At 44.5% G+C, this 21592-nt stretch overlaps 2 protein-coding genes across 3 annotated transcripts in view; one reads left to right on the forward strand and one right to left on the reverse strand.

Moving 5' to 3' along the window:
- Positions 1-21592, reverse strand: part of LOC143491190 (chromosome transmission fidelity protein 18 homolog) — a 293927-nt gene that overhangs the window by 191471 nt on the left and 80864 nt on the right. The window lies entirely within an intron of this gene.
- The window catches only part of LOC143491205 (uncharacterized), a 62555-nt gene that overhangs the window by 470 nt on the left and 40493 nt on the right, over positions 1-21592 (forward strand). The window contains exons 1-4 of one of the 2 annotated variants that reach the window (XM_076990013.1): positions 8388-8462; positions 8705-8761; positions 9133-9486; positions 9806-9895. In XM_076990013.1, coding sequence (XP_076846128.1) covers positions 8707-8761; positions 9133-9486; positions 9806-9895 — 499 coding nt within the window. In that variant the 5' untranslated portion in view covers positions 8388-8462; positions 8705-8706. Of the gene's footprint in view, positions 1-8387; positions 8463-8704; positions 8762-9132; positions 9487-9805; positions 9896-21592 lie in introns of those variants that run through there. The other variant, XM_076990014.1, reaches the window with a different exon arrangement.

Below are 21592 nucleotides of genomic sequence, written 5' to 3' on the forward strand. Positions count from 1 at the left end.
TCCGGATCCGGACCCGAACGCCGTCCTGTCCGGACCCAATCACATTCCTGATTAACTGGATACGGACCCAAATGCCAAAAAAATTTTAACGGGAGACTATATTTTAAAACGGAGAATTTATTTTCAGACGAGTGTTACGTTCACCACCCATTTGAGTGTTACCTTCAACCCCCCCCGCTCAACAACTTTCGTTCGCCACCGCGGACCCGGACCTAAGGTCTGAGCTATCTGCCAAAAATGGACCGCGGAAAGATTTAATTGATTACCCCTGATTTAGACGGTGTATTGCACACAAGTAATTGTTTGGTAGTTTTGGTCTTTCCCCTTTGAACGGTAATGGCATTTCATAATGACCATCATCCTTTTGCTTGATGTTTTCTTTCATCTTTGACAGAAACTTGAGATCGTCTTGAGACACAGAATCCTCTTCTCCCGCTCTTTCTGAGAAGTCTGATTCAAGAACCTTTAAGATGTCTGAAGGAGTCATTTCTTTGATTTTGGATCTGTTCACATAGTGCACTTCTGTTTTTAGGTTGCTGCAAGGCTCGATGTATGGAGTCACTTGCTTCACCACTACGCGATGACTGATCCCAATTGCATCTCCATATTCTACAAGGGGGTTTCTACAGCCAACTATACTCTGTGCGCTGTGCACAGATCTGTGCGCTGTGCATAAGGCTCATTTTCTTTGCCGGAGACAACTTCTCGTGGAAGTAAGGCTTGCGAGCAATTGTAGCCGATGAGCAGACCTACTTCACAATCTTGTAAAGGTGCCACATCTTCTTGGAGGTGTTCTAGGTGAGGCCAAGCTTTGGCAGTTTCACCAGTTGGGATGTGAGTTTGGTTGACTGGAATAAAGTCACGTGTGTAGGCTGGTGGCAAGGAGATCTTCTTGCTGGAGTAAAAACCACGGACTTGTAGGTCTTTCATTCGTTGGGAGCTCACTACTGTGGTTGAGGTCATAGTAGAGAGCTTCAACTTGACTTGTTCTTTGTCAGCTTCTAAAGCATCAGCTACTTCTCTCAGGACAAAGGTTGTGTCGCTTTGAGTGTCCAACAGAGCATATACCAGTACCTCCTGTGCTGGCTGCTTGACTGAAGACAGCCAAACAGGAAGTACAGCAGACGTCTGTGTATTAGCTTCTTCAAGTATTACTCTGTTTGAAATAGCAACTGTGGCCGTATCTTTAAGTTGCGTTTCTTGATGCTTTTCTTTATTCTTTTCTTGACTTGAACTTGACCTTTCATGACTTGAATTACGTTTAACTTGTGGTCGTCTTTGTTGTTCCTTGTCTCTGTCTTCATGCAAACAAGTAGGGTGCTTTTTGTTGCAGGTGTCACAAACACTCCTACTGTTGCAGCTCTTCGAGACATGACCTGACTTGAGGCATCCAAAGCACAGCCTTTCAGTTTGGACAAACCTTATTCTGTCCGCGATTGTCTTCTCTAGGAACTTTCTGCATTTGTGCAAAATATGCCCAGTCATCTTGCAGAAAATGCATGTCTTCACAGTTTCTTCATTAGAACTTGTTGTTAGTGTCTTTGCTTTGACATTTTGATGTCTTTGTGGCTTTAGTTTCTCAGTTTCACCTTGCTTTAGTGATTGCAAGGATGTCACTGGGTTACAGGCGATTTTCGCTTCTCTGGTGAGGAATTCAACAAACTGACTAAAGGAAGGGAACTTGTTACTTTTTTCTTCAATTTCAATGACTTTCCTACTCCATCTCGCAATAAGCCAATCTGGTAACTTTGACAGAATTTTTCTGTTTTCATTGCAGTCATCTAAGATCTCCAATGCCTTAATGTGGACCATGGCAGCCTCACAACTGCGGAGAAAGTCGACAAACTCTCTGAGGTCGAAGCAGTCTTTAGCACCAATCTTTGGCCACGTTTGGAGTTTGTCTCTGTATGCCTTTGCAACTGTGAACGGATTTCCGTATCTTTCCTCCAAGATCTCCCATGCTGAAGCATAAGCAGATTTAGTTCCAAGCAGAAAGTATCCTTCAAGTGCGTTCTTAGCTTGACCCCCTACATATCTACGGAGGTAGTATATCTTCTCTTTGTCTTGAATATTTTTTTGATCAATAAGTGTTTCGAAGGAGAGCTTCCAATCACTGTACTTCAGTGGATCCCCACTGAATACTGATGGTTCAGGAACTGGGATTCTGTTAGCACTTAAAGCATCTGCTAAGACTTTGACTATCTCAGGTGTGTTTTGATTTGTGGAGGTTATCACAGCTTGAGGGGCAGGAAACATTGGCGGGGTTAATTGCCTTGTGGGGCCCAACTCATGAGTTAGGGTGTCCCTTTTATTGGGATGTCCTTTATTTCCATCCGATTCCTGATCATACACTTGCATTCTTGCCCACGCAGAAGTTAGTTCCTTCACTATCTCCAAATGCTGTATTCTTCTCCGTTTGTCCTCCAAAGTCCTTTGTAGAGCGTTGTGCTCTTCCTCAAGTTTAGCTTTCATTTCAGCTTTCTCTTCTTCTCTCTTTATTCTCCTCCTCATCTCCTCAGCTTCTTGTTCTAGCAGACATTTCATGGCAGCTGCCTCTTGAGCAGCAAGCTTCCTTTTAGCTTCTGCTTCTAGATGCTGTATTTCCAGTTGTTCTCTTTCTTGTTCTTTTAACAATTCCAGGACTGCTTGGCTTGCAGCAGCATCAGCAGCAGCTTCTTGGCGTTTCACAGAAGACTTTCTTGAGTATTCTGAGGCATCTTTAGGGATAGAGGAGACAGAACATAATTCACTCTTGCTTGAGTTCCAAAGAGAGCTGGCATCTGGCCATTCTTGTTGTTCTCCCTCTAAAACGTTTCCACTCAGATGGCACGATGCTCTGGATACAATGAAACTTGAAATCTCTACACACCGGTCAACTGTGCGGCGTGTGTCTTGGTCTGGAGCTATGATTCCACGTAGCGCTTCATAAACGTGCTGGAGGTCAGCACAGAGGACTCTAACATCACCCATGATATCATTCAGGACATTTTCAGATAAGGGCTCTGAGGACTGTGACAATTGCTTCTTGGCTAATTTTGCTTGTATTCGCCATTTTTGATAGATGTAGTTGAATCGTTGCTGGAGTGCCTTGATTTTATTATCTTGCATTTCTTTGGCCTTCTCTGTTAGTGTGCGGATTCGTTCACCACGTCTTGGATGTGGCACTTCGTTTTGCCGCTCTTCTTCTTGTGGCACATCAACAGCATCTTCCATTTGATCTTCTGAAGGGTCTTTATTTTCACTGTCCCTAACATTGTCCCTTACCCTGGGTGTGGTCTTACTTAACTCTGCCATTATCAATGAATTGCCTTTTAATGGAATGTCTGAGTGTGAATTGTAAATAAATCTGGTGTGTAAATAAATCTCTGCATGAATTACTAGGTCCCTTAATGTGCAAGCATCTCTTATGACTGTGAATGCCTTATAGGTGAGTTTGTTTACTCAAAAATAATGTCATAAGCTAATAACTAAAACTAGCAAGAAAGAAGTATCACTTCAAATATCATTTAAATGTGTGTTTCTGAAATGTGTATATCTGTTTAAACAGAAATTATCATGAACTATAATTATCAATATTTTAAAACTCAAAATTCACCTTAAAAATGTAAATAAACCTCTGTACCTTTGATATACATATTATTAACCAAAATTGCAAATAGTAAATAACCTTCAGTTGTTATCAAAACACACACTTTAAATTGGAACTTTAAATATAGTGGGAAATTTCACCCTTCAGCTTAAATCTTTAAACTAAGCTTATAGCAGCTTTAATGGCAAGACTTAGTTCACCTTAACTTAGCAAGTAAGTTGCATTCATCGCCCACATAGCAGTGTTAAGCATTCACAGTAATCCCTTAAGCAACTTTCATAAAGCCCTCTTCTTAGCTCACTCTTATCAGTGTCCAAGTACTTAATGGCTTTGATTTGAAGCTGTTGCTCGTGCGGTACATTGACGTGCGTGATTTTCACTCATCTGCTTGTCCGGATGAACACTCGCTGCGCCGGCGCGACCGCGTTGAGATTAGCTGGCTCGTCGTCTTCTCTATCGACCACTTGTGTCGATAGACAGTTCAAGTTTTCACTGTGACTCCCTCCCGATGCACAAGCAGACACAAGTGGTTTTCTTTAACGGGTTTTACTGAAGTCTTCTCCACATCAAACCGTGAAAACTAATACACAGTATTAGACATAAAAACACCACGTTAGCTAGGTAGCATACATGATAGCAAATAATGTAAAAGGAAAATAACGTACAAACTTCACAAAATACCTTGTTGGCTGCATGCTAGGGAAGGAAATCGTCTTGGAGTCTTAATTTCGTATGTACCAATAAACATTAATTTACCTTCTTACAAAGATAGTTTATGGCTGATCTTTAACTTAATATGAGCATCTCTTTACACGCCCTGCACCTGACGGCGCCAGCTAGCAAAAAGCAAAAAACTCATTTTTATGCTTTTCGAACGTAAACAGCGTCTCGGCGGAAGTGACAAAATAAGAGACAAAATAGTTAACAAAAATAGAATCAAATAAGAATACAGTAGATTACTCAAAAATACATTGACTTGGAAATCACATGTAAACATGTAATCTTTATAGTAGCTACAGTAACACCCTCTTTCATTGATTTCTACTGTGTCTCATGTATTTCCTCATTAGCCGTAGTACTTAGCCCTCTCATTTTTTCCTATTCCTTGTCCATGTTTTTAATTTTTCTCTTTGCCTAGTTACCCCAACGTCTTTCTCTTCCTCGGTTCTCCCATTAATTTGCCTTTACCGTCCACAGTGCTCGTGACTCCTCGTGTTACTAATAGTCTCTGTGTTCTTTCGCTTCAGGTTTTGGTTGTTTTGCCCCGTAACTCTCTCTAGTTTTACTAGTGTTATTTTTGCACGTCTGCTTGGCTTCCTGCACTCACTCCCTTAATGTTTCTGTTGTATTTTAGTTCTTATCATGTATTTCCCTACCCTGCCCTGGTTATGTTATACCAGGGGTGTCAAACTCTGGCCCGCGGGCCAAATTTGGCCCACGTTGTAATTATATTTGGCCCGCGAGACAATACCAAATGACTACTAGAGCTGGCCCCTGGTATTATACTGTACAGCGCATTCACCGCTAATACTACAAATCCCATAATGCCCTGCTGTTGTCTTGGCGCGTCAATCAGTAGGACAGTAGGCATAGTAACTTCACACTACAACTGTCACTGTGCTACCCATTGACTGTCAATGGTGCTACCCCTTCCCAAAAATGGTGAAAAGAAAGGCAGAAAACATGCGCAGTTTGTTGAAAAACTCAGCGTACTCAGCGCTGACTTTAGCCGGCGATTTGCCGACTTTGACGTCCAGAAATGGAGGTTTGAACTGCTTAGTAATCCCTTCGCAGTTGATGTCGAAAATGCAGCAACCAACATGCAAATGGAGCTGATTGAACTCCAGTGCAAGGACACGCTGAAAGCAAAGTATGATGCTGTAGGCGCCGCACAGTTTCCACAGTTCATCCCTGACACAATGCCTCAGCTCCGCACCCAAGTTGCTCAGATGCTCTCTATGTTCGGCAGCACTTATCTATGTGAGCAACTTTTCTCCTCTATGAAGATGACCAAAACATCTCTCAGGAGACGTCTGACTGATGAACACCTTTGCTCGATACTGAGGATTTCTTCAACTCAGAGCTTGAGCCCAGACATTGATGAAATAGCATCCAAGAAGAGATGCCAGGCATCTGGCTTGGGCACATCAGAGTAGATCAGCGTGTAGCAACTGAGCAATAATTAACATTTTTTAATGCACTTTTTCTTGCTATTCCAAGGCATTGGCTTGAATCGTTGATTGATTTATTTTATTTTTTTAAATATTAGCCAGTGGAAAATTTTTATTTTGATATTTAATTCAGAAGGCTGCAAATAGAAAAGAAAAATTTTATTTAATAAATGAATGCCATTGATGTGTTTTTTTTTATTGAAATTTGTATATATAATGTACGGTAATAAGCGTTGCTTGTTCCATATTCAATGTTGAAGCAAAATTTGTTTTGGTCCGTATTAAAAGGTTCATTTGTTCAATGTTGGCCCGCGACTTTGTTCAGGTTTTAAATTTTGGCCCACTGTGTTTTTGAGTTTGACACCCCTGTGTTATACCCTTATGTGTCCCAGTTATTTGGTCTGTAGTTTAGTCAATGTGTTTCTGGCATTCGCAAAGTGTTTCCTAGTAGTTGGTTTGTTATCTGTGTATTCGGTTGTATTTATGCCCCGCCACTTGCGTAAGTGTTTGTTAAAGTGCCATTGTCTGTGTCTCTCTGCCTCAGATGTTAACCCCTTGTGCACCAAACAAAACCCAGCTCTCGCAGAAACTGTGTTCACCCTCTACACCCTCTGCTGCGAGTCATCTCTGTTACAGTTCTTCTCTTTATATACAGTATTAACTTTTCTTCAAATATGGCACCTAGGTTTGTGGCCAAATAATTCAGTTTTGGGCTCATTTTTGCAGAGAATAGACTTCCAGAAATCTTTTGTTTTGTCCCAGTGCTCCCAGAATTAACAGGCAACTTTTTTTGTCTTGAGATCAGAGGTTTCCTTCTAGCAACTCTCATTAATGCCATGTCTATTGATTTTTTACCTGATTATCAGACGTGTGGACTCGGGGGGGTAAGGGGTAGTTAGTCTGACTACCTTAATATACTACTAATCAATTGCATCAATTGTGTTAAATATTGAAATTACGTCTGGTGACTTGACTAGGACTTGAAGTTTAAGACTTGAGACTTGACTCGAGACTTGATTGTATTGACTTGGGACTTACTTGTTACTTGCAACTCTTGTTCCCATGTCAGCTGATTGTAGACACGTGTACATTTAATCCAGATGCTGCCAGAGAGGTCTGCAACTCTGGCTGTATGTGCAAGTTGGCCTTTATCTGAAGTATTATTTTGAAGTAATATTATTATTATTTCTCTTGGGCAGAGTTGGGGTTGTAGGAGTGATCAGATGTGTTCCTGTGGGGGATGCAGGATCTGGTGTTCCTCCATAAAACCATGGGGGGCAACAAATGGTGGTTCACCTCAAGATGTTCCCATAGCAATGGGATAAAACTGACCATTTGTATTTTAGTTATATCAGTGTGTTTGTGTGGCATGTTTAGTCTCATGTTGCAGCTTGTTGTGTACTGGGAAAGGTGATGCTAACAGGGTAAGAGTTCCATCACTGACTGAGAAGGTTTGTAGACTTCACCCCAAAGGTGGCAGTCCTGTGTGGAATGCACTCTGTATGCAAATGTACTCTGTTGTCTTTACCAGCAACCTGATTTCCATTGGTTAACCTGGTTTTTGTGACTGCTGTCCCTTTGAGATGCTGGGGGGATATAAAAAGAGAAGTTTGTGGGTGCAGGGGCTTTTGCTCTCTTGACTTCCTCTGGGGTCTTGCTCTCTTTCTTTCATCCTCTTCTGGGTTTTTCTCCGTGAGGCAGCCTGCACCGGTTGGTATCTCTGTTTCCATTAGGTATTATTGTTACTTTAATCTAGTGTGGTTATGTTATTGTTTTATATTTTTTTGGATATTGAATAAATTGGTTAATTGTGTAGCCACGGTATAGCCACTTCCTTGACTATAGCTATACTGGGCCAGATGAGCTCATTATTAGTATCAGTTAAAAGGTAAATCAATGCTAATATCAATTCCCTCTAAAGTATCCCATCTGCTATGCATGTTTATGATAAACCTCTGACAAAGCAGGCTATTGTTTATAGCAAGGTACTTTATAAAGTTGGTTAGGTATATTGTACAACCTGCACTGATCTATTTGGGAAGTGAGTTCTTTTAGATTCTTACCAACTATAATTTGGAGTCAGATATTTTATAAGTTTTATGCACGTCAATCCTTCTTCTGCACCTATTTCTGTCCTTGGTTGTAGTCAAGCAGGTAGGTGAGTTAAATCTCATAAATAAAACCCCTACACACACAAGCAGGTAGGTGAGTTAAATCTCATAACTAAAATCCCTACACGGTGATGCTGAGAGCTCTCCATTTGTAAATGATGTGTCTTACAGTGGATAGATGGAGCTGAATGTCACGTAGGGCTACGCCCCCCCTCTCTAGCTGTCACGTAGGGCTACGCCCCCCTCTCTAGCTGTCATGTAGGGCTACGCCCCCCTCTCTAGTTGTCATGTAGGGCTACGCCCCCTCTCTAGCTGTCACATAGGGCTACGCCCCCCTCTCTAGCTGTTACTTCGGGTTCCTGCTCCTTGTGTCTGTGTTATTCCCTGCGTGTCTGTCTCCATGGTTTCCCTCTGTCTGCCACACCCGTGTCATCATTGTCTCCACCTGTGTCTTGTTAGTTCTGTGTATTTATAGTCCCTGTGTTCCCCTAGTCGGTTATCGGTTGTTTTGTTCATTCACGCTCTTTGTTCATTCTCTCTGTTTGCTTGTACCTTGTGCGCGTTTGCGATCGCCGTTGTTTTGTCTGCATCGTGAGTATTAGTATTCCAGCGTGTGTTTCAGTATTTGTTTCCCTGCCTTGTTTTGTTCTTTGTGTTAATATGCCTATCTGTGTCCTAATCCACTTAATAGTTTCACCTGTGTCTGTCTTATCCCCATGTCTGTAAATGCCTTCCTGTTCCTGTTACCTTTGTGAAGTCTTGTTAAGCACTGTGTTGTGTTTCTAACCTGGTTTCACTTTGCATTCATGTTCCAACCCATGTTCATCTTTCAGGGATGAAGCTGGTTGGTGTGATATTACTGTTCTCTTTATTTAAGGAGTCCACATCAGGTACGTGTACTGTAAACTGTGGGGTGTGTTTGTGTGTGTGTGTGTGTGTGTCTGTGTGTGAGTTTGTTCATGTTAACATGAACTGGAATGTAAATCTAATAATGCTGTATTTCTAAAACTTTGCTTAATGTACATTTGGACCTGTTAAACATGTAAATAATAGTAGTGGTTAGAACAGGTATGTCCATGTTGGTCTTATAGATTATATATGCCTTTAATCTCCTATATGAACTCATAAAGATTGAGAACAAGTGTCCAAGTCTAGTTCTGGATATCTACCACTGCAGAGTTTGGGTTAGAACTAATACTGATATAGGAGAATATGTTAATTCTGTTATAGAAGGTGTTTTTGTGTTTGGTTTTCATTGCAGAGGACTTTAAGGTAGTGGGTCAAGATGCTACTCTTTTTGTTGATGCTGGTGAAGACCTGGTTCTGCCCTGTTCTCTACAACCCAACATCAGTGCTGTGGGCATGACAGTGGAGTGGACCAGACCAGACCTGACAGAAACGGATAGATATGTGCATCTCTTTGACCTCTATGACATCCCTGATGAGCAAATTGAGTCCTATAGAGGGAGGACAAGCCTATTTAAAGACCAACTTGCTAAAGGCAACACCTCACTGAAACTCTCAGTGGTCCATCCTTCTGATGAGGGAGTTTACAAGTGTTTAATTCGGTCCAGTGATTGGTATGATGACACCTCTGTTTATGTGGCCTTGAAAAGTAAGAGCCTACAAGTTTAAATATACATTGTGTTATAACACTTCTGCATTTCATCCGCATTTTGTCATTTCTAAATCACGATATACTTCAAACAAATGTTTCTTATACATTTTAGATGTGAAGTCAAGTATTTAAGTGTTGAAGTCAAACAGAATTAGCAGATTTGATCAGGTGTTAGTTAAATCTTCTCAGTTCTATTTGTGATTCCATTTAGGCACTGATTGTTTCACTCTTAATTATGTATAGTTAATTGTAATTTGCAACATGTTGAATTAAGTTATGGTATGACATTCTTGGCATGTTTTTTGTGTGGTTTCAGAAGAGGGGTTTCATACTTGGAAGATCACAGTCATCTGCATTTCAGTTTGTGGTTTGGGATTAATTGCATTTGTTGCTTATGGCTTCAAAGGTAAATTTTTATAATTTTTATGATTAAAATCCAGAACATTTTTCAGGACATGTATTTTAAATAGGCACATGCTATTTGCACCCGGGTGTACGTAGCAGTGTGTGCTATTTGCACCCGACATTTTGGTTTTGTGACGGGCAGGGTGAGCAAACATAAATGGAAGCGATCACGCCGAGTCTCAGGGAAATAGGATGGTTTAATATGTAAAGTGCGCAAACCAAAACTCGTGAACTGATCCGAATTAAGGATATAATAACCAGCGGTCAACTGGTACAAAGACAAGACATATATAGACAAACAAACGACCCTCAGGTGAAACTGATCACGGGCTACGCCCACCCGAGGGACGAACACAACGCCATGATTGACAGGACATCTGCCGCTGTATACGGGGGCGACAAGTAGGGGGCCCGCCGTACCGTGACAAGTTTAGTGCAAATTAGTAGATTTAATTTGCTTGTAAAGATTAGTACTATTCTTTTGTGTTTTGTGACAAAACACATTTTACTTACAAATTATTTTACAAGAGGTGAAGATACTTTTGTTTGGGGTTATGGGGTCATTGGGGTTATTGGATCAACATGTCCAGTAACTGTAATGTAATAATTATTGTTTGGAAACTTTACCCTGCTGTCCAGAAGGCTGAAGTACACTGTTAAGATTTGCAGTTGTCAGCAATTCTGTAAATATTTATTTGACACAAATAAATAAATATTTCACACAAATGAAATTACGCACGCAAACAGTGTGTGGCAGAACAAACACACTTATTGTGCCAAGTCACTGAACTTGGAGTTGGGAAGAGATGCAACAGAAGGTTCACTCCTGCAGACTCACTCCTGCAGACTCACTCCTGCACAGTGTTGGGAATGTTACTTTAAAAAAGTAATTAGTTATAGTCACTCACTACTTGTTCAAAAAAGTAACTGAGGTAGTAACTGAATTACTCTATAATAAAAGTAGCTCGTGTAGCGGATACATATGTTAGTTTATGGATTATGAACGGGGCACCATCCTGATTGCTCAGGAACCAGTATTGTGATAACGGAGATAGGTGGAATATGGTTTGATCAGTCTCATTACTAAAGGGTTAAGTTCTGGTTCCGTGCAGTGACCTAATACCATCGACCAAAATATGCATTTACCACCATGACCAGATGAGTAAATGTCCACATTTATTAAATGGTTAATATTACAATTAATACAAAGCATATGAATGATTTGGCTCAAATTGAAACTAAACCTATATGTGAATCTACTGATTTAAACCAGGGATATAATAGTGAACAACAAAGAATATAAAATTAAACAACGACAGCGAATGATACAGTTGTAGGTGCTGGCCAAATTTATTTAGTAATCAGTCTCATAAAATTACCTACGAAATGGTGGGAGTTCAGACCGTGTTAAATTTACCCAAATTTTATATAAACTCATTTAACTAAGGTCGCCACTAATTGTGGTCAACTCCCGTAGCCCAAATTGTTTGATTAACAAACTATAAATCTGAAGGTTACAGTTCAAATAATAGTTCTGGCTTCAGGTTGTAACAGAGAAGCAACGACTCAAACGACAGTATTTAAACATAAAAACATTTATTGATCACAAAGCATAGTAATAAAAGCATAGCAAACAAAGGGGACAGGAGGGTTGGCTAGTGTGTGTGTGTGTGTGTGTGGATGTGTATTCGAGTGCGCGCGGATGCGCGTGCGTGTATTCGAGTGCGCGCGGATGCGCGTGCGTGTCTTCGAGTGCGCGCGGATGCGCGTGCGTGTCTTCGAGTGCGCGCGGATGGGGGAGGAGATCTTTGAGACAAAAGGGAAACTCGATGGCGCGAAACTTAAACCGAGTTCTCACTACAGCCACAGACAACGCAAATTTCCTCCAACTAAGACACGGTATCGTCGGTCACTATACAGCCCCAACGAGCGTATAGTGGGACACACGTTTAACAGTTATACGAAATAAAAGAATCAGTGTAAATAATCGAACAAGTTTAAACAGAATACCTATTTAAGCTTTGAACAGAATATCTCTTTAAGCCTTAAACAGAGTACGGTTTAACATGAACGTGATTATAAACACCACTGCAAACAAGCGTTCACAAAGCATCGATCTAAGCACACAGAAAGCAGTAAAACAAGATATTGTTCTAAGTCTGCCCAGATGCACAGTCTTACTTTGAGTTGTTCAGTCCGCGGCCCGCGCAGTAGGCCAGGTAGCCTCTTGAGGAGGACTCCTTCGTGCGCTTTCGTGAAGAAGGTTCCGCTGGATCGCGTTGCTCCGTCCAGGGGAAGCTGTGGTGGCCGTTCAATCGGCGGTCCCTCGATGGTCCGTTGCGTGGTGTCCCGGGGAAGTGGTCGCTGTCGACGTTAAGATGAACTCGCGGAGGTCCGGCCGTCGCGCGAATGTTCAAACAGTTCTTAATCGTCGGCTAGCTGAAGCGATTGGTTTTAGCGAACTCCGCAAAAGAAATAAAAGTAGCGAACTAGTTACTTCTTGCGTCGCGTGCTGCACAGGATTCGAGTGCAGAACCAATACCGCTTTGTTCCCGAAGGTGTGCGCGCTCTTCGTCTCTAGGTAGCTACTTTGATGCAGCCAGGTAGAGAGAGCGAACAAAGGGGGATCCCCCCTTTTAAAGGGGATTCGTCTGATGACGTAGTTCCACATCCGTCCTGACGTGGGCCATGCGCCTAGGGGGAGCACCCCCCCTTCCTTTGTCTGTGGAGGCGTGGTACCTACATTCCCCCCTTGGTCTGATGGTGAAGTTGTAGAGCCCTCAGAGCACGCTGTTCACCTGTCATCCACAGCAGGCGCCGATTAGTGAGCGTCCACCTTGGTCCCCAGCGCCTTATCAATGTCCATGCAGTGTCCTTTTCACTCCTGGGTCGACTGACCTAAACATTCAAGACTGACAGCATCTGGGCAGATCATGAAACATGACACTGGGCAGGAAGTGATGACTGACATCTGGGCAGAACATTTAGACTGTATCATCTGGGCAGAACATCTACTCTAACGTCTGTGCAGATCACATGCAATATTGGGAGAAAATACACACCAAAGATAGAAAAAGAAAATAAACAATCAAAATATACAACAAACTATAAGCAACTAACTACACTAGGTTGTGTCGGTGTGGCCTCCTATCATTGAGATAAGGGTATGGTTTTTATATCTATACAAATGTGGAGAGGAACGGTCAGGGTTTACTGCCTTGTCAGGGTAGTTACCTTTAGAGGGGAAGGAAGAGGTGCCTCAAGTGGTTGAAGGCGAAGGTGTTGAGGAGTGTTAGTGAGTGAGTCAATTAGAGTGTTTAGAGCTTGGGTGTACCTCAGGAGCATCAGGCAGACGCCTGCAGTTATGACCCAACCGGTGAAGACAAGGCCAAGGACAGCTGTGTTAACCAGGTTCCACTGACCCACAGGCCTCCTTGCTATGGGGCTCAGCCAGGTTGTCTGGATCCCTGATTCGTCCAGGCTGACCTGCACTGTTTTAGTCCCTTCCAGCAGAAGCTGCTGTTGAAGGGCATCTCCTAGGTGCAAACTATGGCCTCTAAAGACATCAACTAACTCAATTTCTGTTTCGTATCTTTTAGAACTGAGGTGGTACAGGACAGCGTCATCTAAGTGTATAGTGGCCCCTGGTGAGACCCTAATGAGTACAGTCTGGTTTGGGAGCCTCATCCTCATAGCCGTGTCATGGCGTTCATACGTCATTACACCCTCATGCTGGGGTGTGTTAACAAGACACCCGTCACCTGCCGTTTCTACTCTAGTTTCGGTGACATCACCCTTACTTGACATAAGGGCCTTGCACTTTCCATCTGTGGTGACAGTTGCTGACTTTATGCCTCCGACTATTTCAATGGGGACAGAGTAAGGAGGTATCCTACCCTTGCTCAGGCTAGTTATCGAGGAACTAACCTCATTCAGTGCATCCTGTAGGAACTGTTTAACCCTACTGAGCTCTACAAGTTCTGACTCAACTACATGGTATAGATGATTAAAGGTCTGGGCGGTAGCGTTGAGTAAGATGATCATGCCCTGCAGTGCTTTTCCCGGTCCTCGCAGCTTTTGTTGATTAAGGTCTGTTGTCAGGATATCAGCTTCTTCAGAGGGTTGCTGCCGGATCTCCTCCTCAAACCCTGGGTAAGGTTCTTTGGGAAGGTCAGTGGTCAGCTCATTCACAGAAGGTTGGGTCTGACTACTATGCATGACTGCATACACAAGCATCTCGTTCCTCTTACTGAGATCAACTCGACAAATCGAGCCTGGCATCCTGTCTGGAACGATGGCTATCATTCTCGAAGGCAGGGTAAAGAACACGTCGTCGTGAATCTGGGGTCCCTCAAGCAGCCTTGGCAACTCACCAATCACGGGGATGGACAGCTCAAAGTCATGGAATGTGCTGTCGATCAAATAGCCCAACGTTGTACGAGCAGGCACCTGGATAGTACAGTTAGTGGGATTCTGTACCAGAAGGTAAGCTGAACGACTGGTCAATTCAAGGAGAGGAGTTCCACATGTGGTGAGGTTCAGCTCAAGGAACCACGGTGCGGGATGAAAGAAAGCCCCTGGGTAGTCAAACTTCTGTCTTCTCAAGACCATGAGTCGAAACGGAACGCTAGCCGACCTAGTTGGGACAGTCAAGTTCAACCCGTTTACCACCCGACATGCTTGGGGAATTGTTCTCCAGTCACAGTTGTATGTCTTGGTCCTGTCACTGACAGGCTTACAAACTGTGACTTGGGTCCGTAACTGCACATTGCAACAGTCAATCAGAGGAGCCAGCCTATCGAGCAGGTCTTGACTGATGAGCAGCTGTTCCGCGTCAAATTTAGAGGTTTTCTTCATCTCTGGGAGTTTGAACTCCAACCAAGCTCTCTGTTTGGTTGGGGCGTGGTCTTGCCTATAGCAGGTGATGCTAAGCTGATGGGGCTCAATGTTGAGGCATCTCCCCATGGCGAGTGAGGCCTGTCTCACGGTGGAGAATGTGTCGGTGCATATGAGGCTGATCTCCGATCCGGTGTCCAACAGCGTATTGAAACTTGGGTGATCTTCTAGGAGGACACTGGTGTAGATGTGTTGGGCGCTGCCTTTCTGGACCAGGTCTCCCAGGAACTGCAGGAGTGGGGAGGAAGAAGCAGAAAGAATGGGTGAAGGTTGTTCCGCAGTTGGTGACCGTGCGTTCTCGCTTGATGGTCCCTTTCCCCAGCCAATGAGATGGATCCAGGATAGCGGTGAGGAGGGTTCTCGGCCTAGTCATGCGACCGAGGGGCCTCCATCCTCACAAGAGCGTTTCTCACGGTCCTTGGTCGGTCGGATGGTGTTCATGTCCTTCTCTTGAGACATCTTTGTGATCGTATCCTTGAGAAGCTGAAGCTCTGTCCTTAATTCAGCAGTGGCTTGTGACTCGGTCTCTAGACCTCTGCCTCGGTCTCTGTGTTCTTGGCGTCGAGAGGTCCGATCCTGGTTTTCCCATCTGTTCTCTCTAGGTGATCGCTTAGGCTCATGGGAGGAGTAGTGGTTGCCACGGCTCTTCTGGGGTGCCCTTGACTGGTGTAGATCACCCCCCTTGGACTGTTTGTGTCCGTCTCTCCAATCCCTTGGCTTTTTCTCCAAGTGGGAGCGGTGAGACAGGCTAGCCCCATGGTGGACACGGTTACCATTTGGTACTTCCGCGCCCTCCAATTCTATGGGTTCGCTCGCGGAGTTCTGCACGGCGAGTACTTGGGGATTCTCTTCTCTCTTATCCACCGATCGGACGATTGTCTCCCAGGCCATCTGTGCCATCTTCCGAATGTCACGCATGGATGGGTCACCTTGCCGGGTGAGGAGAGTCACGTGGGTGCGCACGCATGGATGCAGGTTGTGCAGGAAGAGTGACTTGAAGGCTCTGTCTTCTTCCAGTCCTGGGCCATTTCTTCCTTGGAAGTAGGCGTGTCTCAGGCGAGTGTAGAAGTCGCGGGGATGTTCGTGGCGGCCATGCTTAATTTGGATGGCTGAAATGGTCGCAGAGGTTTCATCTGCAAAAGGGGAGTATTCCTCTGCTAGGGCTTCACAGAGCAGGTCAAAGTCGTCACGGGTGTCCGCTGGCTGGGCCTCTATGAATGCGTGGACTGATCTGGAAGTCGTCTTCCAGATTAACTTGACTCTCTCTCTGTGGGTGGAGTGAGGTAGGTCGAAAAGACAGTGCCTTATCTCTCTGAGGTAGTCTTCAATGTTGTGGTCACGCTTCTCTGGATCAAAGCGCTCAATGTCTTTGGCGAGGGTGTCCAGCTGCTTCAGGCGTGGGGCATCACTAGGTCTTGGTTCTCGGGCGAAGCTATAGTGATGTGGCTCGTACCTGCCACGCTGAGGAGACTGGAGGATGCGTCCGTCATATCTGCCGTGGTGCAGGGGCTCTTCTCTTTCCGGGGAGTAGTCATCAGGACCGTAGTCTCTGAAGTCCTGGTAGGGAGGTCTGGAGTGTGCAGCTCTCCGCGCATCTAGGAGGCCCTTCTGCTGTTGGTCAGCAAAGCGAACTTGTTCCTGGTGCTGAGCGTCAGAACGGTAAGAGCAGCGAGTTGACTCTCGTCGTGGGGGTGAGAAGAAAAAGGGGGACATGGAGGAGGAATAGTGCTGATGCGTAGTTCGGGGTCTCTCAGGCGCGTGGCGGGACGTGAGAACCCTGGAGGGGGTTCGGGGAGCCCGTATTGGGCGGAGCTCTTCAGGGTGTTCCTCCTCCGAGTCATAACTTGAAGTGTGGTGGCGTGGAGCAGTTCTTGGTACTGTTGGCCGTGGCGGACTGAGGCGTAGGCTGGGTTGTCTGGTACCTCTTGAGTCCCAGTGAGATGGTATTGGCTCCAGGGGAGGCACGACATGGCCATCTCTGGGGTTCTGGGAGCGAAGGGACATCCTGCTGACTGCCTTCACTATGGACCTCACCTCCAGGTCGCTCTCACCTCCCGAGCCGGCATCCTCCTGCCTCTGTCGCGCACTGGTCAGGTCATCCACCTCCTCCTGCAGGGCATCTAGCTCCATCCTGGTTTTCTTGTGGAAGAGCAGGAATATTCGACCAATGGCCTCCTGAATGTTGACCTCAGAAGCTTGCTGGATAAAAGCCACCATTTCACCTATCCTTCTCTCACAGTCCTCCCTGGAATATTGCTGGATGCTGTTCTCCTCTTCTTCAGGCAGCCGGATGAGTTGGCTGATCAGGTTGGGAAGGGAGATGTGAGGGGGTTGCTGGGGTTGCTCCCCAGAGTTGCGTCGGGATGCTGATGCTGTGCTCATTCTCAGGCCTATGACTAGGGCTCAGTTCTCCTAGGGGCAAGCAGGCTATGCACTGTACTCAATGTGTATAGGACCAGCACTAAGCCTTGACTAGGTCAAACGACAACAAGCATGTACTCAAAAGGAATCTGAAGCTAGCAGCAAACCTTGAATCTATCAGATGGGGACCAGCAATGTACTCAAACGGTGTAGGACGTTAGCACCAAGCCTTGAATGTCTCAAATAGAAACCACAAGCAGTGTATTAAAAGGGAATATGAAGCTAGCACCAAGCCTTGACTATATCAAATAGGGCAACAAGCGAGGAGCAGCAACTTCTGCAAACCCAATGTACTGGAGCGGCTAAGGGATCTATTCTAGTTGCGGCAAGGGTGGACTACAGTTAGCACACGCGCTAGCTACCTCCAGTGATGTGTACCAGCATTAAATTCTATTCAACAGGAGCAAGCAACCGAACTTTCAGTTAGGTGAAAAGGCTACTCTGAATTCAATTAACATCAGTATATCAAAACATCAATGCTTATCAATATAACTTAGTTAATTCATTACCAGTCAATGGTTACTGAATAACAACACCCCAGATGTGATCAACAAAAGTCCTAATTAATAAGATTCGACAGTAAAAGGTGGTTGCTCATTAATTAGCACTGATCAAATTAGAGAAGTATGGTTAGTTGTTATTCTTAGGGAAAATGTGATGTATTTATGTGTTGAAATTACATCTAGTGTTATCCGGTATGGATGAGTGCATATGAAACAAAACCTTTGTTTTTAGATTTTGGCGCCACCTAGTGGCTGGATGGGTGTATATACCTTTAACTATGCGGTTGTTACTGCGCAGTCGTTGTCGCGGTTACAACTGAAGCCAAGCAACTATCCCTCACGCGGCGCACCAATTATGTAGGTGCTGGCCAAATTTATTTAGTAATCAGTCTCATAAAATTACCTACGAAATGGTGGGAGTTCAGACCGTGTTAAATTTACCCAAATTTTATATAAACTCATTTAACTAAGGTCGCCACTAATTGTGGTCAACTCCCGTAGCCCAAATTGTTTGATTAACAAACTATAAATCTGAAGGTTACAGTTCAAATAATAGTTCTGGCTTCAGGTTGTAACAGAGAAGCAACGACTCAAACGACAGTATTTAAACATAAAAACATTTATTGATCACAAAGCATAGTAATAAAAGCATAGCAAACAAAGGGGACAGGAGGGTTGGCTAGTGTGTGTGTGTGTGTGTGGATGTGTATTCGAGTGCGCGCGGATGCGCGTGCGTGTATTCGAGTGCGCGCGGATGCGCGTGCGTGTCTTCGAGTGCGCGCGGATGCGCGTGCGTGTCTTCGAGTGCGCGCGGATGGGGGAGGAGATCTTTGAGACAAAAGGGAAACTCGATGGCGCGAAACTTAAACCGAGTTCTCACTACAGCCACAGACAACGCAAATTTCCTCCAACTAAGACACGGTATCGTCGGTCACTATACAGCCCCAACGAGCGTATAGTGGGACACACGTTTAACAGTTATACGAAATAAAAGAATCAGTGTAAATAATCGAACAAGTTTAAACAGAATACCTATTTAAGCTTTGAACAGAATATCTCTTTAAGCCTTAAACAGAGTACGGTTTAACATGAACGTGATTATAAACACCACTGCAAACAAGCGTTCACAAAGCATCGATCTAAGCACACAGAAAGCAGTAAAACAAGATAATGTTCTAAGTCTGCCCAGATGCACAGTCTTACTTTGAGTTGTTCAGTCCGCGGCCCGCGCAGTAGGCCAGGTAGCCTCTTGAGGAGGACTCCTTCGTGCGCTTTCGTGAAGAAGGTTCCGCTGGATCACGTTGCTCCGTCCAGGGGAAGCTGTGGTGGCCGTTCAATCGGCGGTCCCTCGATGGTCCGTTGCGTGGTGTCCCGGGGAAGTGGTCGCTGTCGACGTTAAGATGAACTCGCGGAGGTCCGGCCGTCGCGCGAATGTTCAAACAGTTCTTAATCGTCGGCTAGCTGAAGCGATTGGTTTTAGCGAACTCCGCAAAAGAAATAAAAGTAGCAAACTAGTTACTTCTTGCGTCGCGTGCTGCACAGGATTCGAGTGCAGAACCAATACCGCTTTGTTCCCGAAGGTGTGCGCGCTCTTCGTCTCTAGGTAGCTACTTTGATGCAGCCAGGTAGAGAGAGCGAACAAAGGGGGATCCCCCCTTTTAAAGGGGATTCGTCTGATGACGTAGTTCCACATCCGTCCTGACGTGGGCCATGCGCCTAGGGGGAGCACCCCCCTTCCTTTGTCTGTGGAGGCGTGGTACCTACACAGTTATCGACGGTCATGAGATTTAAATGTATTATATGACTATCCTAAGGCTTGCCTAAGGACCCAGGGACGGACACGAGGTCTTTAGAGAGAGAATAGAAAAGAAGAAAGAGGAAGTTTGGGCAGGTTAATGGTAACAGTATTTACTATTTTGGACTCCGGGAGAGAGAGAAGCTGGCAACCCCAAAACAGCATATGAACTGAGCGTCTTACTTCGAAAAAGAGGCGTGGTGACGCGGACCAACCAGTGCGCATTCACGATTCGTTTCTTGAGGCGGCTAAGGTCTGCGGAGCAGGTCACGTGAGACGGCTCGAGTTGCGGAGACTTAGCGGTGATGTCACAGTCGCAGCTGGAGGGCGAAGACAAACTTGTGCAGATGACTGAAGAAGAAGATTAGCTTGACTTGAACGACTTGACGAAATAAAAGTACTTTTGACGACGAAACGTAGAATAAAGAAAATAAAATAAAATAAAGAAGAATCTTCTGTTGGACTCGGTGAGAGCGTTAGTTGTGGTTTCTTGGCATCGCTCTTCTGGACACTGCGGTGTTCGGCGTGAGTCCAGCGAACAGTCGCGATGGTTTGGCGTGTTCGAGTCTTTGAGTCTCGGCGACTCTGGCGAAGTTCTCCAAGTCTTCCCAAATTACCAGGCTGCCAAGCTCTTTGTTTCGCTTTGAGCTAGGGCTTTTAAAACAAGTTTTAGGGGCGTAATTGTAAGGTGCTTTCATGTTCATCAGGCCATTGAGCATTGGCCTTTATTAATGAATATTCATGACCTCTGCCCAGACAGCGGAGAGAAAGAGAGAGAGAGGGGGAGAGCGAGGAGTGCCTGTCTTTCCAGGTCTAGTTAATGACTTAGCCAAAGAAGACAGATAAACACAATTCGAAGACAAAGTAAACTATTCCTAAATAAATTGTCTTACCTACTCTGCCTAAACAAGAATTAATTTGGTTCTATTAGTCTACACATTGAGCCATTCTTAATTTCCACTTTTGGACAATAAATGACACATAATGCACAGACAGGCATGAATGTGAGGTCACATATGCACACATGAGAATGATTACATTCAATGAGTAACATACAAATTAATACATAGATATGTGTATGCCTAATATCGCACATTACATGTTGATACTTGGTTATATATGAATCTAAATTAAAGGCTGGAAAGCTGAATACTGGTTTCAAGAATAATTAATCTTTCCTTGTATGGAAGGTAGTCAAGTTCGGTGTCTCTAGACTGCATTCGCCGAGCTGGTTCCTGTAGGCTGAATCCCAATTCTGTGTACAGATCAGATTTGGAGTTACAGAGATCTCTGAAATATTTGTATCTTCAGCTCTGGATTATAACACAGGACATAGAGTGGGTTTAAACTGTGGGCGATCAGATAAGGTTGGAATTTAGAGTTTTATGGTCCTTCCTGACTGTGGTCCCAGTGTCCTTCGACGAAGGTTGGTTTTGACCAGCCTCTCTTAGATGGCCTCTCTCCCAAGCTCAGGAGATCATAAGGTCAGCATTGTAGGCTTTTGGGAGGTAAACACCACTATGGATGTGGGTCCTTTGGGGCCTGTTGCTGTGTAAAGAATCAGTCTTTAAATTTACATGCAACCAAAGAGATGTGAGTCAGTTTCTCAGTTCAGTGGGAAAGGATTCCATTTTGGGTGTCACAGTGAAATGGCGTTTAGCTGTCTCCACTACATATCCCCCACTTGGTAGGGCATCCACGATAGTGGGTGGCATGCCACAAGATGGAGAGAGCTGAAGGATGCAGAGCATAACATGACACCAACATTCACATGCTTTATTGGGGTTGCCTCATGAAGAGAAGAGAAAGATAAAGAAATCATATAAGTAATAGGTTGGGCTAACTAGTACGACATTATCCTTATTGTGCACTACAAGGGTAACTCTAGGAGAACTAGGTCCTTATCCAGCTCATCTTCCCCCTGGTCACTGCCAGGGTAAAGATCTTTGCGTCTGACAATCTTGACTAGGTGGCTGGTACATTCGTCTAACTGGGTTTGCAGGATCCGAGTTCGCATTAGGTAGAAGTAGGCTATATTAAAACTAACACGTATCCTAACCCCACAACGGTGGCTAGTACGGTG

This window comes from Brachyhypopomus gauderio, unplaced genomic scaffold, assembly GCF_052324685.1.
Source record: "Brachyhypopomus gauderio isolate BG-103 unplaced genomic scaffold, BGAUD_0.2 sc72, whole genome shotgun sequence".
NCBI lineage: Eukaryota > Metazoa > Chordata > Actinopteri > Gymnotiformes > Hypopomidae > Brachyhypopomus > Brachyhypopomus gauderio.